Here is a 19403-nt window from a genome sequence, read left to right as displayed (position 1 = left end):
CTTCTCTTCCTCCTCCCCCCCCTTCTCTTCCTCCTCCTCCTCCCCCCCCTTCTCTTCCTCCTCCTCCTCCCCCCCCTTCTCTTCCTCCTCCTCCCCCCCTTCTCTTCCTCCTCCTCCCCCCCCTTCTCCTCCCCCCCCTTCTCTTCCTCCTCTTCTGTCTCCCCACCTTCTCTTCTTCTTCCTCCTCCTCCGTTTCTTACAAGGATGAAGATTCATTTTAGCTGAGGATTTTTGTTATGATTTGACCGGCAATGATCAGACCCCATTCGGCCGGTTTCTGACGCCGTTTGAGGGTCGCCCGAGCTCCCGGCCCCGCGGACACTACATCCGGTGTCACTGCCGGCAGAGAGCGGAACCTTCAGTGCAGACTCCGCTTCCGGGCGGGAGGATTTCGCGGTCACATAAACATGGCGGCCTCCATAGGAGCGAGACTGATCCACAGGAAAGTGCGGGAACCGGTGCGGGTGTTCTGCAGATACCGGTACAAGAAGAAATGGGTGAGAGCAATGAACGTGACCCCGGGTAATGGGAAGACCCCCAGACACCACCGGACCCCGGGTAATGGGAAGACCCCCAGATACCACCGGACCCCGGGTAATGGGAAGACCCCCAGACACCACCGGACCCCGGGTAATGGGAAGACCCCCAGAAACCACCGGACCCCGGGTAATGGGAAGACCCCCAGATACCACAGGACCCCGGGTAATGGGAAGACCCCCAGATACCACAGGATCCCGGGTAATGGGAAGACCCCCAGATACCACAGGACCCCGGGTAATGGGAAGACCCCCAGATACCACAGGATCCCGGGTAATGGGAAGACCCCCAGATACCACCGGACCCCGGGTAATGGGAAGACCCCCAGATACCACAGGATCCCGGGTAATGGGAAAACCCCCAGATACCACAGGATCCCGGGTAATGGGAAGACCCCCAGATACCACAGGATCCCGGGTAATGGGAAGACCCCCAGATACCACAGGATCCCGGGTAATGGGAAGACCCCCAGATACCACAGGACCCGAGTAATGGGAAGACCCCCAGATACCAGCGGACCCCGGGTAATGGGAAGACCCCCAGATACCACCGGACCCCGGGTAATGGGAAGACCCCCAGATACCACCGGACCCCGGGTATTGGGAAGACCCCAGATACCAGCGGACCCGAGTAATGGGAAGACCCCCAGATACCACCGGACCCCGGGTATTGGGAAGACCCCCAGATACCACCGGACCCGAGTAATGGGAAGACCCCCAGATACCAGCGGACCCCGGGTAATGGGAAGACCCCCAGATACCACCGGACCCAGGCTAATGGGAAGACCCCCAGATACCACCGGACCCCGGGTATTGGGAAGACCCCCAGACACCACCGGACCCCGGCTAATGGAAAGACCCCAGATACCAGAGGACCCGAGTAATGGGAAGACCCCCAGATACCAGCGGACCCCGGGTAATGGGAAGACCCCCCAGATACCACCGGACCCCGGGTAATGGGAAGACCCCCAGATACCACCGGACCCCGGGTATTGGGAAGACCCCCAGATACCACCGGACCCAGGCTAATGGGAAGACCCCCAGATACCACCGGACCCCGGGTATTGGGAAGACCCCAGATACCAGCGGACCCGAGTAATGGGAAGACCCCCAGATACCAGCGGACCCCGGGTAATGGGAAGACCCCCAGATACCACATGACCCCGGGTAATGGGAAGACCCCCAGATACCACCGGACCCCGGGTATTGGGAAGACCCCCAGATACCACCGGACCCCGGGTATTGGGAAGACCCCAGATACCAGCGGACCCGAGTAATGGGAAGACCCCCAGATACCACCGGACCCCGGGTATTGGGAAGACCCCCAGATACCACCGGACCCGAATAATGGGAAGACCCCCAGATACCAGCGGACCCCGGGTAATGGGAAGACCCCCAGATACCACCGGACCCAGGCTAATGGGAAGACCCCCAGATACCACCGGACCCCGGGTATTGGGAAGACCCCCAGACACCACCGGACCCCGGCTAATGGGAAGACCCCAGATACCAGAGGACCCGAGTAATGGGAAGACCCCCAGATACCAGCGGACCCCGGGTAATGGGAAGACCCCCAGATACCTCAGGACCCGGGTAATGGGAAGACCCCCAGATACCACCGGACCCCGGGTAATGGGAAGACCCCCAGATACCACCGGACCCCGGGTATTGGGAAGACCCCCAGATACCACCGGACCCAGGCTAATGGGAAGACCCCCAGATACCACCGGACCCCGGGTATTGGGAAGACCCCAGATACCAGCGGACCCGAGTAATGGGAAGACCCCCAGATACCACCGGACCCCGGGTAATGGGAAGACCCCCAGATACCACCGGACCCCGGGTATTGGGAAGACCCCAGATACCAGCGGACCCGAGTAATGGGAAGACCCCCAGATACCACCGGACCCCGGGTATTGGGAAGACCCCCAGATACCACCGGACCCGAGTAATGGGAAGACCCCCAGATACCAGCGGACCCCGGGTAATGGGAAGACCCCCAGATACCACCGGACCCAGGCTAATGGGAAGACCCCCAGATACCACCGGACCCCGGGTATTGGGAAGACCCCCAGACACCACCGGACCCCGGCTAATGGGAAGACCCCAGATACCAGAGGACCCGAGTAATGGGAAGACCCCCAGATACCAGCGGACCCCGGGTAATGGGAAGACCCCCAGATACCACTGGACCCCGGGTAATGGGAAGACCCCCAGATACCACTGGACCCCGGGTAATGGGAAGACCCCCAGATACCACCGGACCCAGGCTAATGGGAAGACCCCCAGATACCACAGGACCCCGGGTATTGGGAAGACCCCAGATACCAGCGGACCCGAGTAATGGGAAGACCCCCAGATACCAGCGGACCCCGGGTAATGGGAAGACCCCCAGATACCTCAGGACCCGGGTAATGGGAAGACCCCCAGATACCACCGGACGCCGGGTATTGGGAAGACCCCCAGATACCACCGGACCCAGGCTAATGGGAAGACCCCCAGATACCACCGGACCCCGGGTATTGGGAAGACCCCAGATACCAGCGGACCCGAGTAATGGGAAGACTACCAGCGGACCCCGGGTAATGGGAAGACACCCAGATACCTCAGGACCCGGGTAATGGGAAGACCCCCAGATACCACCGGACGCCGGGTATTGGGAAGACCCCCAGATACCACCGGACCCCGGCTAATGGGAAGACCCCCAGATACCACAGGACCCCGGGTATTGGGAAGACCCCCAGATACCACAGGACCCTGGGTATTGGGAAGACCCCCAGATACCACAGGACCCTGGGTATTGGGAAGACCCCCAGATACCACAGGACCCCGGCTAATGGGAAGACCCCCAGATACCACCGGACCCCGGCTAATGGGAAGACCCCCAGATACCACCGGACCCCGGCTAATGGGAAGACCCCCAGATACCACCGGACCCCGGCTAATGGGAAGACCCCCAGATACCACCGGACCCCGGGTAATGGGAAGACCCCCAGATACCACCGGACCCCGGGTAATGGGAAGACCCCCAGATACCACCGGGTAATGGGAAGACCCCCAGATACCACCGGGTAATGGGAAGACCCCCAGATACCACCGGACCCCGGGTAATGGGAAGACCCCCAGATACCACCGGACCCCGGGTAATGGGAAGACCCCCCAGATAACACATGACCCCGGGTAATGGGAAGACCCCCAGATACCACATGAACCCGGGTAATGGGAAGACCCCCAGATACCAGCGGACCCCGGGTAATGGGAAGACACCCCAGATAACACATGACCCCGGGTAATGGGAAGACACCACAGGACCCCGGGTAATGGGAAGACCCCCAGACACCACCGGACCCCGGGTAATGGGAAGACCCCCAGATACCACAGGACCCTGGGTATTGGGAAGACCCCAGATACCACATGACCCCGCTAATGGGAAGACCCCCAGATACCACAGGACCCCGGGTAATGGGAAGACCCCCAGATACCAGCGGACCCTGGGTAATGGGAAGACCCCCAGATACCACAGGACCCCTGGTAATGGGAAGACCCCCAGACACCACCGGACCCTGGGTAATGAGAAGACCCCCAGATACCACATGACCCCGGGTAATGGGAAGACCCCCAGACACCACTGGACCCCGGGTAATGGGAAGACCCCCAGATACCACAGGACCCCGGGTAATGGGAAGACCCCCAGATACCACCGGACCCCGGGTAATGGGAAGACCCCCAGATACCACCGGACCCCGGGTAATGGGAAGACCCCCAGATACCACCGGACCCCGGGTAATGGGAAGACCCCCAGACACCACCGGACCCCGGGTAATGGGAAGACCCCCAGATACCACCGGACCCCGGGTATTGGGAAGACCCCAGATACCAGCGGACCCGAGTAATGGGAAGACTACCAGCGGACCCCGGGTAATGGGAAGACCCCCAGATACCACCGGACGCCGGGTATTGGGAAGACCCCCAGATACCACCGGACCCCGGCTAATGGGAAGACCCCCAGATACCACAGGACCCTGGGTATTGGGAAGACCCCCAGATACCACAGGACCCTGGGTATTGGGAAGACCCCCAGATACCACAGGACCCTGGGTATTGGGAAGACCCCCAGATACCACCGGACCCCGGCTAATGGGAAGACCCCCAGATACCACCGGACCCCGGCTAATGGGAAGACCCCCAGATACCACCGGACCCCGGCTAATGGGAAGACCCCCAGATACCACCGGACCCCGGGTAATGGGAAGACCCCCAGATACCACCGGACCCCGGGTAATGGGAAGACCCCCAGACACCACCGGACCCCGGGTAATGGGAAGACCCCCAGATACCACCGGACCCCGGGTAATGGGAAGACCCCCAGATACCACCGGACCCCGGGTAATGGGAAGACCCCCAGATACCACCGGACCCCGGGTAATGGGAAGACCCCCAGATACCACCGGACCCCGGGTAATGGGAAGACCCCCAGATACCACCGGACCCCGGGTAATGGGAAGACCCCCAGATACCACCGGACCCCGGGTAATGGGAAGACCCCCAGATACCACCGGACCCCGGGTAATGGGAAGACCCCCAGATACCACCGGACCCCGGGTAATGGGAAGACCCCCAGACACCACTGGACCCCGGGTAATGGGAAGACCCCCAGATACCACCGGACCCCGGGTAATGGGAAGACCCCCAGATACCACCGGGTAATGGGAAGACCCCCAGATACCACCGGACCCCGGGTAATGGGAAGACCCCCAGATACCACCGGACCCTGGGTAATGGGAAGACCCCCAGATACCACATGAACCCGGGTAATGGGAAGACCCCCAGATACCAGCGGACCCCGGGTAATGGGAAGACACCCCAGATAACACATGACCCCGGGTAATGGGAAGACCCCCAGATACCACAGGACCCCGGGTAATGGGAAGACCCCCAGACACCACCGGACCCCGGGTAATGGGAAGACCCCCAGATACCACAGGACCCTGGGTATTGGGAAGACCCCCAGATACCACAGGACCCCGGGTAATGGGAAGACCACCAGATACCACATGACCCCAGGTAATGGGAAGACCCCCAGATACCACAGGACCCCGGGTAATGGGAAGACCCCCAGATACCAGCGGATCCCTCCTCTCTTCCAGGCCACCAGCTTTGTTGGCTCCTCGTCGCCCCGTCTCGCCCTGCACTTCTTCGATGTGACGTACGGCCTGCAGTTTGGTGATGTTTGGCCGTCGGTGCGGATCGCTCTCCTGTCCGAGCAGAAGTATGGCGCCCTCATCAATAAGTTCTCCAGCGCGGATGGCGTCACCCACGGCCTGCGCTCCCGCAACGCCACTGACTTCTTGGCCGAGGTCCGAGCCTCCAGCGCAGAGCTGTCACAGTCCTCCAACCTCGCATGCTTTACCTTCCCTCGCGGTGACATCAGCCGCTTCCCACCATCCAGGTACCGCACTGGTCCCGGCCCCTGGGGCCACATCCTGTCTGATCGCAGCAGCAGCCGCTTTTCTTCTAGGTCACGGAGGACTTGTATCTTTAAGCTGAAGTCACAATCGTAGAAAAGTAGGACGAGTACATTGCCATTTCCCGACCTCGCACGAGTCTGACGCCCGCCTGCGTGTTGCGCGACGCCCGCCTGCGTGTTGCGCGACGCCCGCCTGCGTGTTGCGCGACGCCCGCCTGCGTGTTGCGCGACGCCCGCCTGCCTGTTGCGCGACGCCCGCCTGCCTGTTGCGCGACGCCCGCCTGCCTGTTGCGCGACGCCCGCCTGCCTGTTGCGCGACGCCCGCCTGCCTGTTGCGCGACGCCCGCCTGCCTGTTGCGCGACGCCCGCCTGCCTGTTGCGCGACGCCCGCCTGCCTGTTGCGCGACGCCCGCCTGCCTGTTGCGCGACGCCCGCCTGCCTGTTGCGCGACGCCCGCCTGACAGCCGTATGCAGTGCGTTGCTGACATCATCTTGTACATGTCATAAGGCTGTGTACACATGGTTGATCAAATTACGTGCCTGAAGAAATCCACAATGGCAGCTGTAACAGCGGGAGAGGTGACTTGGTCAGGGATAGTTTACCGAAGACACCTGCGGAGCGTTAAGGCTGTAGGACACTGTTTACTCTCAGGCTATGTGCACACGCTGCGGATTTGCCTGTGGAATTTTCTGTGCGGATTCTGCATCTCTTGGCAGAAAACACAGGTCAGAATCTGCTCGTTTTTCTTGCGGATTCTGTGCGGATTTCATGCCTTTTTACCCCTGCGGATTTCTGTTATGGAATGGGTGCAGAAACGCTGCAGTTTTGCACAAAGAATTGACATGCTTCTTTTTCAATCCGCTGCGTTTTCTGTGTGGAATTTTCCGTCCGCACCATTAGCACAGCATTTTTTTTTGTCATTGACTTACATTGTACTGTAAATCACTTGCGGATCTGCAGTGTTTCTGCGTGGAAAAAAACACTGCGGATCCGCAGGAAATCTGCAACGTGTGCACATGGCCTTAAGGTACCTTCACACTAAACAACTTTCCAACGAGAACGATCCGTGACGTTGCAGCGTCCTGGATAGCGATCTCGTTGTGTTTGACACGCAGCAGTGATCAGGATCCCGCTGTGATATCGCTGGTCGGAGCTAGAAGTCTGGAACTTTATTTGGTCGTCAGGTCGGCGTGTATCGTCGTGTTTGACAGCAAAAGCATAAAGCAACGATACCAGCAATGTTTCTTCATGGAGCGAACAACCAGCGAGAACGATAAGTACGTCACTGGATCGCTCCTGCATCGTTCTGCTGTTGCCGGTGTCTGACGTCTCCTAGCGACCTAAACAGCGACGCTGCAGCGATCGGTTCGTTGTCGCTATCGCTGCAGCGTCGCTGAGTGTGACGGTACCTTTACACTTTGGTCAACCCTTGAGTTGGTCAGGAATTGTTTAATTTCACACCTTGGTTGGCCAGTGTTTACTTTACACAGCACTAATTTATTAACCCCTTCACCCCGTGTTCACCTTCCTGACCAGGTCACACGTTCATTCTGACCACTCTCGCTCTGTGGCAATAACTCTGGAGCCTCAGGTGATCCCGCTGATTCTGACATTGTTTTCTGGTGACATGTTGTACGTCATGATAGTGGTAACATTTCTTTGATATGATTTGCATTCACTTGTGAAAATATCGAAAATTTGGCAAAAATGTAGCAATGTTCAAACTTTTAATTTTTGTGCCTTAAATCAGTCATAGCGCACAAAATAGTTAATAAGTAACATTTCCCACAAGTCTACTTTACATCAGCACCATTTTTATAACATAATTGTATGTTTTTCTTAGGAAGTTATAAGGGTTAAAAGTTGACCAGCGATTTATCATTTTTACAATAAAATTTACAAAACCAATGTTTAGGGACCACCTCACCTTGGAAGTCACTTTGAGGGGTCTATATGACAGAAAATACCCAAAAGTGACACCATTCTAAAAACTGCACCCCTCAAGATGGTCAAAACCATATTCAAGAAGTTTATTAACCCTTCAGATGCTTCACAGGAATTGTGTAATAGGAAAACGATGGACCCTAGAATTTGTAGTGCAATTTATCGTGAGTACACCCATACCCCACACGTAGCACAGCAGGGCTCGGGAGGGAAGCAGCGCCATTTGATATTTTATTTAACATTCGCTGGAATAGTTAGTGGACGCCATGTCACGTTTGGAGAGCCCCCCACAAGTAAACCCATTTTGCAAACTAGACCCCTTCAGCTTCCAGGTGCTTCACAGAAGTTTATAACATTGAGTGGTGAAAATAAAAAAAATCACATTTTCCTCAGAAGTGTTTTTAGCCCCAAATTTATTTTTACAAGGAAAACAGGAGAAAATGAACCCTCAAATGAGTTGTGCAATTTCTCCTGAACACGCAGATACCACATATGTGGGCGCATATTATTATACCGATGGGTAACCTAATCAGATAAATATAATTATAGATCTAATCATACCGCCCATAGTAATAATACGGACTAAACCCAGACCAACCAATATATAAACCGTAAAGAGGGAAGCAGCACAAAAAGCACAGTCCTAAGGTCCAAGATGGTATAGCCAATATGCAAAATCTTTATTGGTAATCAGAGAAAGGTAAAAGGGGGCTAAAATGTACCCACAGAGCCAGCATCCATGCAAGGAGCCAGTAGAACCACACTAACGACAAATGAATAATACCGCAAGATAGAAATCTAGTAAATAATGCCCCATAGGGCTGGTGGACCACGTGGGGTCCTGCAATCACACTTTGTAAGTTATTTGTGTGAATTTTCATATTATTATGCGATACTGTCTACGACTGTGGGACTCTTGCTATAATAACTTTTTGCTGCATTATGGGCATTATTTAATAGATTTCTATCTTGCGGTATTATTCATTTGTCGTTAGTGTGGTTCTACTGGCTCCTTGCATGGATGCTGGCTCTGTGGGTACATTTTAGCCCCCTTTTACCTTTTTCTGATTACCAATAAAGATTTTTGCATCTTGACTATACCATCTTGGACCTTAGGACTATGTTTTCTGTGCTCCTTTCCTCTTTATATGTGGGAGGAAACTACTGTTTGAGTGCACGGCAGCACTCAGAAAGATGAAGTGATGTTTTGGAATGCAGATTTTGCTGGAATGTTCTGTGGGTGTTGTCACATTTGGAGATCTCCTGATGTGCCTAAATAGTAGAAACCCCTCACCACTGACCCCATTTTGGAAACTAGACCACTCAAGAAATTTATCTAGATGTGTAGTGAGCACATTAAACCCCCAGATGCTTCACAGAAGTTTACAATGTTGAGCCATGAAAATAATAAAACATTTGGGGCTAAAAATAAAAACCTTTGTAGCAAAAATTTTATTTTTTTGTTTTATTTTCACAAGGGTAACAGGAGAAAATGGACCACAAAAATTATGGAATTTTTCTTGAGTACGCCGCTACCACATATGTGGTCGAAAACTACTTTTGAGGCACAGTGCAAAGCTCAGAAGGGAAGAGGCGCCATATTTGGGCTCAGATTTTGCTGCACTGTTTTGAGGGGGTCATGTCACATAGCCCCTGCGGTGTAAGAACAGCAAAACCCCCCATAGGTGACCCCATTTTACTAACTAAACCTCTCAATGAATTCATCTAGGGGTGCAGTGATCATATTGACACCATGGGTCTGTCACACAATTTTATACCAATGAGCCGTGAAGAAAAAATAATTACATTTTTGCCACAAAAAGTTAGTTTTAGCCCCAAATTTTACATTTTCACCCCGGGAAATGGGTAAAATGGCAGCAAAATGTGTCCCACAATTTCTGGTTAATGTAGAAATCCCCCATATGTGGCTGTACAGTGCTGCTTAGCCATACGGAGAGACTCAGTATGGACGGAGCGCTATTTGCCTCCTGGAGCGCAGGTTTTCCTAGACTAGTTTGCAGATTCCATATACAGAGCCCCCCCGAAGTGACCCCATTTTGGAAATTATACCCCTTTGGGAATGTATCTACCGATGTAGTGGCAATTTTGACTCCGTGGGTGTTTTCCAGAAACAAGCAGCGGTGGATGTTGCCGAGTGAAAATTGCAAACTGTCGCTGTAGTGCCCAGTACACTGTAGTGCCCAGTACATTGTAGAGCCCAGTACACTGTAGTCCCCAGTACACTGTAGTCCCCCGGTACGTTGTAGTCCCCGGTACGTTGTAGTCCCCAGTACATTGTAGTCCCCAGTACACTGTAGTGCCCAGTACATTGTAGTGCCCAGTACATTGTAGAGCCCAGTACACTGTAGTCCCCAGTACGTTGTAGCCCCCAGTACGTTGTAGCCCCCAGTACGCTGTAGTGCCCAGTACGCTGTAGTGCCCAGTACGCTGTAGTGCCCAGTACGCTGTAGTGCCCAGTACGCTGTAGTGCCCAGTACGCTGTAGTGCCCAGTACGCTGTAGTCCCCAGTATGCTGTAGTCCCCAGCCCGTGCTTCTGGAGACATGCTCCTGCAAATTAGGCAGACTCTCATCGTGACAGAAATGCCAAACATGTAGACGCTGTTCACTGTGGGGCTGAGAAGGGAGGGGGCATTTGGATTTGGGAGCGCAGAATTTCCTGAATTTCTTTTGGCGGGGGAGGAATTTCACTTTTCCAGAGCCTTTGTGCTACCAGTAACGTGGAAGCCCCTTATATCTCCGTTAACAGATGATGGACCTGAGTGGGGACTTGCTTTTTTTGTGGATTGAGTTGAAGCTTTTATTGGGAACATTTTACATAACATTTGGGATCCCATTTATCCTGCGCTCTACGCTGAGCACTTACATCGGGGTTTCCATCTAAATCTGAGTGATGTGACAGATGAAAGCCCTGATGGATCCATTCACTATAATGAGGCGGCAGAGTTACTATGGACTCCTTCTGGCCTCTGTTCAGCGGTGTCCTTTTCAGAGGTGGAGAAAACTGGCAGACGGCACTTTTATGCATACAAATAAGAGAAAACTGACTGGCACATCAAAAACTAGTCTGAACAGGTGCATACCAAAAAACAGCTACTTACATGTACAATATACGAAGATAGTTGCACTCAATCGTGTTAAAGCATGTCAATGTGAAATATATGAAGTGAATAGCAAAAAATGGCTTTTGAATATTAGCAAAAATACATGAAAAATACATGAGACGCTTTGCACAAAATTTGGCCAAATAATGTCTGCCCATCAACCAATGTCAAGGTGGCCTCTTTTATGTAATCCTAAAAATACGGACAACACCAGATCACAGGTCCTATGGCGCCCACAGTGCCTCCATCTGCCTCATTATAGGGAATCTTCAGCCAGAGGCTTTGTCTGAATCATGTATTTCAGAGATTTACACGGAAACCCCGGTGTAAGCACTCAGCACACGGTGCAGGATTAATATATGCCGAGCATTACTGCGATGTTTGGGAGGCAGAATGATAAAATCAACAGCACCCACCCCCACACACACCTGGACATCGGAGGGAGGAGGTCCTCTAATCAGAGGACAGGTGCTGGAGTCTGGTTGCCCATATAAGAGCCCCGGACAAGGAAGACCTCTAAGGTAGGACCACTGTGTGGTAAACAGCATGGAGATGTCAGGTTCCTCTCGCTCTGCGACTGCAGATCCCAGCACCCTCCCAGTCCCAGTAAGTACTCTGGCACGGGGTGTCCATTCCCTGTGTGCAGGTTTAGAGCCTTATTATTCCTGCTCCCCTTGTAGAGGGAAAAAGAACCTGCACCAGGAAGCAAGTCCAAGACTTCACGGAGATGTGCAGTCTGTGCAAAAGAGCTGGCCTCTATGCATAAAGAAGACATTATGCAAAGAGTGCACTGAGAAAGTCATCAGGGAAGAGCAACCATCCTTGATTAAGAAATTAAGGGCCTAATTCAACAGGAGATAAAAACCTCCCTGGCTGCTTTTTCCCAGCCCACACCCTCTCCCAGTGTCCCTCCGGAAGCTAAAAGGAGGAAGCTTAATTTAGACGAAAGGGATGATGACTCTCGGGATGAAACGTCGATCACAGATGAACCTCTGGAAAAAGGCGAATTAATCCTGGACCCAGAGGTCTCCCAACAGAAGAGATTATTTCTCAGGTGATATAGAAAAACTCTTCACAGCAGTAAGGCGGGCCATGTAGATTGAGGAGGAGAAGACTGCCCAGACGGTACAGGAAGAAATGTTCGGGGGTCTCCTTTCTAGGAAGAAGCAGGTATTTCCCATTCATAAAAACATCTGGAACCAGGTCCTAGAAGAGTGGGAATCCCCAGAAAAGAGGCTGACCACTCCAGCGGAAATGAAGGACGGGTTCCCTGTGGATGATGAAAGGGCATCATGCTGGTCAGAGATTCCAAAGGTCAACGTCCAGATTGCTTGGGTAGCTAAAAAGTCCACACTACCATTTGAGGATGCCTCACAGTTGAAGGACCCTCTGGAACGCAAGATGATGGGCTACTGAGGAAATCATGGGAAACCTCGGCATCTTTACTGAATACCAACGCCATATCTACCTTTGTAGCCCGATCGATGTACCATTTGCTGGGGCAACAGGAGGAACACCTGTCCACAGGTACTCCCAGAGAGGACATCCTAGCTTCTCTACCTCTACTCCGGAAGGCAACAGGGTTCCTAGCAGATTCCTTTGCAGAATGCATGAGTGGTAGCAAGATTGTCAGGGTTGTCAAACTGTAAGATGAGTGCTCAGGCTGAGATCTTGGAGTGGGGACATGACTTAAATAATGAAGCTGTGTTCTATCCCCTTCAAAGGGAAATATATGTTTGGTCCTGCCCTCGACGAGCTGTTAGAGAAGGCTTCGGACAAAAACAAAACCTTACCGGAACCTAGGAATACTAGGAAAAGACCCTTTCACCCCCAGCAGGAGCGTACACCTCAGTACAAGGGGAAGGGAGTCAGGTCGCTGGAGCTACACGAAAGGAGGAAAAGACCAGAAATACTTTTCTTCCCCACTTCCAGAGATAACAGAAGCCATGACGCCACACGGTAGTAGGTCGCATCTCAAACTTCCTTCCACAGTGGCACAAGATCTGTTCAGACCAATGGACTCTAACATCAGTCAGGGAAGGAATAAAGATAGTTTGCCTCATATCCTCCAGAAACGATAAAGACAATGCGACTCTCCTCTCCAGAGCTACAATCCACCTTGATAGCGGGCATAAAATTCCTATTATCCACAATTATTATTATATTGGTTATAATCAATCTGAAACCCCTGAATCATTATATAATATAGAGAAGATTCCAGATGGAATCTGTCAGGTCAACATTACCTCTGATTGGGAAGGATTTTTGTCATTGTGACAATAGACCTACAGGATGCATATTATCACATCCCGATCCACCCAACTTATCGGAGATTCTTAAGATTCGCAATTGCCCAGGGAGAGTAGACGGGCCACTATCAGTTCAATGTCATCCCATTTGGTCTATCCTCGGCCCCTCGGATCTTCACAAAGATGTCAGAGGTCATGGCATACATAAGAGGTTAGCACATATGCATAGTTCCATACCTCAACAACCTATTATTGGTGGCTCCTTAAGCACCCATGCCACAGGAACATCTACAGATGACGACCCAGATCTTTTCATCTCTAGGCTGGATTGTGAACCTCAAAAAATCAGATATGGTTCCTGCAACAACAAAGACATTCTTAGGAGTCCTATTAGACTCACACAGCCAAACATCTTTCTTGCCCAAAGAAAAACAGATCTTGTTAAAATCAAAGATACTACAGAGCAAGAGAGTGGTGTCCTTAAGATGGGCCATGTCGGTTCTCGGATTTATGACATCCTGCATCCAGATGGTAGCATGGGCGCAAGCAAACACCAGAACGCTTCAGACGTACATCCTGGCAAACCGCGATGGATCCCCCAAATCCTTAGACAAGAAGATCCGGATGCCGTCTCGTGTAAAGACCTCGTTGACATTGTGGCTAAAAACAAGGAACTTGAGCACAGGGGTTCCCTAGACGGGATACCATGGCACCCCATTCCTTTCCCAACATGTATTGCAGGGATGCTGGTCAGATGAGCTAACTCGTCGATCCTCAAACTTCAGAGAACTGAAGGCAGTAGAGGAGGTTCTCAAGACAGCAGTTACCTGTAGTCCAGGATACCCATGTCAATATACTCAGACAACATGACAACAGCTGCCCACCTTCGTCATCCAGGAAGTACAAAGCACGAGGACTTGAAGGCAATATCGTCCAGAATATTCTCGTGGTCCGAAGAACATCTTCTCTACCTGTCCTGTTGTGAGTTTGGTTTTTGGGCTCCCCCGGTGGTCACTGGTGGTACTGGACTTGTGTGCTTCACTTTCTCTGTTCACCTGTTTCCATCAGGATATGGGTGTATCCTATTTAGCCTTGCTGCTCAGTTATTCTAGTGCCGGCCATCAATGTAACCAGAGCCTTTCTGTTGCATGTTCCTGCTTCTAGACTACTATCAGCTAAGTTGGACTCTTAGTCCTAAGTTTGTTTTGCATTTTTGTTCCAGTTCACAGTTATGTTATTTTTCTGTAGCTGGAAGCTCTTGTGGGCCGAAATTGCCACTCCGGTGTCATGAGTTGACACATGAGTCTTAAAGTAATTTCGGGATGGTATTTTAATAGGGTTTTCAGCTGACCGTGAAGTTCCCTATTGTATCTTCTTGCTATCTAGTAAGCGGACCTCGCTTTGCTGAACCTACCTTCATACTGCGTATGTCTTTTCCTCTGAACTCACCGTCAATATATGTGGGGGGCTTCTGTCTCCTTTTTGGGGGAATTTCCCTAGAGGTAAGCCAGGTCTGTCTTTTCCTCTATTAGGGTTAGTTAGTCCTCCGGCTGGCGCTAGGCGTCTAGGGATAAAACGTAGGTACGCCACCCGGCCACTGTTAGTTGTGTGGTAGGTTTAGCTCACGGTCAGCTCGAGATTCCATCACCCAAGAGCTGTTCTGTTATTTATGTTCTCTGACGTTCCCTTGCCATTGGGAACCATGACAGTATGGCCGGCCCAGTGTTAAAACCGTTGGCAGAAGAAAGGAGAGAAAAAGAAGTCTGCAGATTTTTTTTTTTTTTTTTTTTCCTCTGAGCTTGCTCTATAGTTGACTTAGTTGCATTTCTGCTCTAATTGCAGCCTTTGTCTCTCTCTCTCCTTCTAATCCTTGAATGGCTCTGATCTCACCTGATTAAAATGGATCCTCAGAGTTTGGCTACAGGTTTGAATAATCTTGCTACGAAGGTTCAAAATTTACAGGATTTTGTTATTCATGCTCCTATATCTGAACCTAGAATTCCTATACCAGAATTTTTCTCCGGGGATAGATCTCGTTTCCTGAATTTCAAAAATAATTGTAAATTATTTCTTTCCCTGAGATCTCGCTCCGCTGGAGATTCTGCACAGCAGGTTAGGATAGTAATTTCCTTGCTGCGGGGTGACCCTCAAGACTGGGCATTTGCATTGGCACCCGGGGATCCTGCGTTGCTCAATGTGGATGCGTTTTTTCTGGCTTTGGGGTTGCTTTATGAGGAACCTAACTTAGAGATTCAGTCTGAAAAAGCCTTGATGGCCCTATCTCAAGGGCAAGATGAAGCTGAAATATACTGCCAAAAATTTCGTAAATGGTCTGTGCTTACTCAGTGGAATGAGTGCGCCCTGGCGGCGAATTTCAGAGAGGGTCTCTCTGATGCCATTAAAGATGTTATGGTGGGGTTCCCTGCACCTACAGGTCTGAATGAGTCCATGACAATGGCTATTCAGATTGATCGGCGTTTGCGGGAGCGCAAACCTGTGCACCATTTGGCGGTGTCTTCTGAGAAGGCTCCAGAAAATATGCAATGTGATAGAATTCTGTCCAGAAGCGAACGGCAGAATTTTAGGTGAAAAAATGGGTTGTGCTTCTATTGTGGTGATTCAACTCATGTTATATCAGCATGCTCTAAACGTACAAAAAAGGTTGATAAGTCTATTTCAATTGGCACTTTACAGTCTAAGTTTATTCTGTCTGTGACCTTGATTTGTTCATTATCGTCAATTACCGCGGATGCCTATGTCGACTCTGGCGCCGCTTTGAGTCTAATGGATTGGTCCTTTGCCAGGCGCTGTGGGTTTGATCTAGAGCCTCTGGAAGTTCCTATACCTCTGAAGGGTATTGACTCTACACCATTGGCTAGTAATAAACCACAATACTGGACACAAGTGACTATGCGTATGAATCCAGACCATCAGGAGATGATTCGCTTCCTTGTGTTGTACAATCTACATGACGTTTTGGTGCTCGGATTACCATGGTTACAATCTCATAACCCAGTCCTTGACTGGAAAGCAATGTCTGTGTTAAGCTGGGGATGTCAGGGGGCTCATGGGGACGTACCTTTGGTTTCCATTTCGTCATCTATTCCCTCTGAGATTCCGGAATTTTTATCTGATTATCGTGATGTTTTTGAGGAGCCTAAGCTTGGTTCACTACCTCCTCACAGAGATTGCGATTGTACCATAGATCTGATTCCGGGCAGTAAATTTCCAAAGGGTTGTTTATTTAATCTATCTGTACCTGAACATGCTGCTATGCGAGAATATATTAAGGAGTCCCTGGAAAAGGGACATATTCGTCCTTCTTCATCTCCCTTAGGAGCCGGTTTTTTCTTTGTATCTAAAAAAGATGGCTCTTTGAGGCCGTGTATTGATTATCGACTCTTGAATAAAATTACAGTCAAATATCAGTATCCTCTGCCACTGCTGACTGATTTGTTTGCTCGAATAAAAGGGGCTAAGTGGTTCTCTAAGATTGACCTTCGTGGGGCGTATAATTTGGTGCGAATCAGGCAGGGGGATGAGTGGAAAACCGCATTTAATACGCCCGAGGGCCATTTTGAGTATTTAGTGATGCCTTTTGGTCTTTCAAATGCCCCTTCAGTCTTTCAGTCCTTTATGCATGACATTTTCCGTGAATATTTGGATAAATTTATGATCGTGTATCTGGATGATATTTTGATTTTTTCGGATGACTGGGATTCTCATGTCCAACAGGTCAGGAGGGTTTTTCAGGTTTTGCGGGCTAATTCCTTGTGTGTGAAGGGTTCTAAGTGTATTTTTGGGGTTCAAAAGATTTCTTTTTTGGGGTACATTTTTCCCCCCTCTTCCATTGAGATGGGTCCTGTCAAGGTTCGGGCTATTTGTGATTGGACGCAACCTTCTTCTCTTAAGAGCCTTCAGACATTTTTGGGCTTTGCTAATTTTTATCGTCGATTTATAACTGGTTTTTCTGATGTTGCTAAACCTTTGACTGATTTGACCAAAAAGGGTGCTGATGTTGCTGATTGGTCCCCTGACGCTGTGGAGGCCTTTCGGGAGCTTAAGCGCCGCTTTTCTTCCGCCCCTGTGTTGCGTCAGCCTGATGTTACTCTTCCTTTTCAGGTTGAGGTCGATGCTTCCGAGATCGGAGCTGGGGCGGTCTTGTCGCAGAAAAGTTCCGACTGCTCCGTGATGAGACCTTGTGCGTTCTTTTCTCGAAAATTTTCGCCCGCCGAGCGAAATTATGATATTGGTAATCGGGAGCTTTTGGCTATGAAGTGGGCTTTTGAGGAGTGGCGTCATTGGCTTGAGGGGGCTAGACATCAGGTGGTGGTATTGACCGATCACAAGAATTTGATTTATCTTGAGTCTGCCAGGCGCCTGAATCCTAGACAGGCGCGCTGGTCGTTGTTTTTCTCTCGGTTTAATTTTGTGGTCTCATACTTACCAGGTTCTAAAAATGTGAAGGCGGATGCCCTTTCTAGGAGTTTTGAGCCTGATTCCCCTGGTGATTCTGAACCTACAGGTATCCTTAAGGATGGGGTGATATTATCTGCTGTTTCCCCAGACCTGCGATGGGCTCTGCAGGAGTTTCAGGCGGATAGACCTGATCGTTGCCCGCCTGGTAGATTGTTTGTTCCTGATGATTGGACCAGTAGAGTCATCTCGGAGGTTCATTCTTCTGTGTTGGCAGGTCATCCCGGGATCTTTGGTACCAGGGATTTGGTGGCTAGGTCCTTCTGGTGGCCTTCCCTGTCTCGAGATGTACGAGTTTTTGTGCAGTCTTGTGATGTTTGTGCTCGGGCCAAACCTTGTTGTTCTCGGGCTAGCGGATTGTTGTTATCTTTGCCTATTCCGAAGAGGCCTTGGACTCACATCTCTATGGATTTTATTTCTGATCTCCCTGTTTCTCAGAAAATGTCTGTCATCTGGGTGGTGTGTGACCGTTTTTCAAAGATGGTTCATTTGGTGCCCTTGCCTAAGTTGCCTTCCTCATCCGAGTTGGTTCCTCTGTTTTTTCAAAATGTGGTTCGCTTGCATGGTATTCCGGAGAATATCGTTTCTGACAGGGGGACCCAGTTCGTGTCTAGATTTTGGCGGGCGTTCTGTGCTAGGATGGGCATTGATTTGTCTTTTTCGTCTGCGTTCCATCCTCAGACTAATGGCCAGACTGAGCGAACTAATCAGACCTTGGAGACTTATTTGAGGTGTTTTGTGTCTGCGGATCAGGATGACTGGGTTGCCTTTTTGCCGTTGGCGGAGTTTGCCCTCAATAATCGGGCTAGTTCTGCCACTTTGGTTTCTCCTTTCTTTTGCAATTCGGGGTTTCATCCTCGTTTTTCTTCCGGTCAGGTGGAGTCTTCGGATTGTCCTGGAGTGGATACTGTGGTGGATAGGTTGCATCGGATTTGGGGACAGGTGGTGGACAATTTGGAGTTGTCCCAGGAGAAGACTCGGCATTTTGCTAACCGCCGTCGTCGTGTTGGTCCTCGTCTTCGTGTTGGGGACTTGGTGTGGTTGTCTTCTCGTTTTGTCCCTATGAGGGTTTCTTCTCCTAAGTTTAAGCCTCGGTTCATCGGCCCGTATAAGATTTTGGAGATTCTTAACCCCGTGTCCTTTCGATTGGACCTCCCAGCATCTTTTTCTATCCATAATGTCTTCCATCGGTCATTATTGCGCAGGTATGAGGTACCGGTTGTGCCTTCCGTTGAGCCTCCCGCTCCGGTGTTGGTTGAGGGTGAATTGGAGTACGTTGTGGAGAAGATCTTGGACTCCCATGTTTCCAGACGGAAACTTCAGTATCTGGTCAAGTGGAAGGGCTACGGTCAAGAGGATAATTCTTGGGTGACAGCCTCTGATGTTCATGCCTCTGATTTGGTCCGTGCCTTTCATAGGGCTCGTCCTGATCGCCCTGGTGGTTCTTGTGAGGGTTCGGTGCCCCCTCCTTGAGGGGGGGGGTACTGTTGTGAGTTTGGTTTTTGGGCTCCCCCGGTGGTCACTGGTGGTACTGGACTTGTGTGCTTCACTTTCTCTGTTCACCTGTTTCCATCAGGATATGGGTGTATCCTATTTAGCCTTGCTGC

At 51.0% G+C, this 19403-nt stretch overlaps 1 protein-coding gene across 1 annotated transcript in view; it reads left to right on the top strand.

The window, feature by feature from the left end:
- Positions 1–274: 274 nt before the first annotated feature.
- NSUN4 (NOP2/Sun RNA methyltransferase 4) overlaps positions 275–19403 on the top strand; it is a 33080-nt gene continuing 13951 nt past the window's right edge. Inside the window, exons 1-2 of the mRNA XM_077278448.1 lie at positions 275–497; positions 5684–5985. Coding sequence (XP_077134563.1) covers positions 408–497; positions 5684–5985 — 392 coding nt within the window. The 5' untranslated portion in view covers positions 275–407. The remainder of the gene's footprint in view (positions 498–5683; positions 5986–19403) is intronic.

The sequence above is a fragment of the Ranitomeya variabilis genome, chromosome 8 (assembly GCF_051348905.1).
Source record: "Ranitomeya variabilis isolate aRanVar5 chromosome 8, aRanVar5.hap1, whole genome shotgun sequence".
Classification (NCBI taxonomy): Eukaryota; Metazoa; Chordata; class Amphibia; order Anura; family Dendrobatidae; genus Ranitomeya; species Ranitomeya variabilis.
The sequence above is the reverse complement of the archived record's forward strand: the minus strand, read 5'-3'. Positions and strand labels throughout refer to the sequence as shown.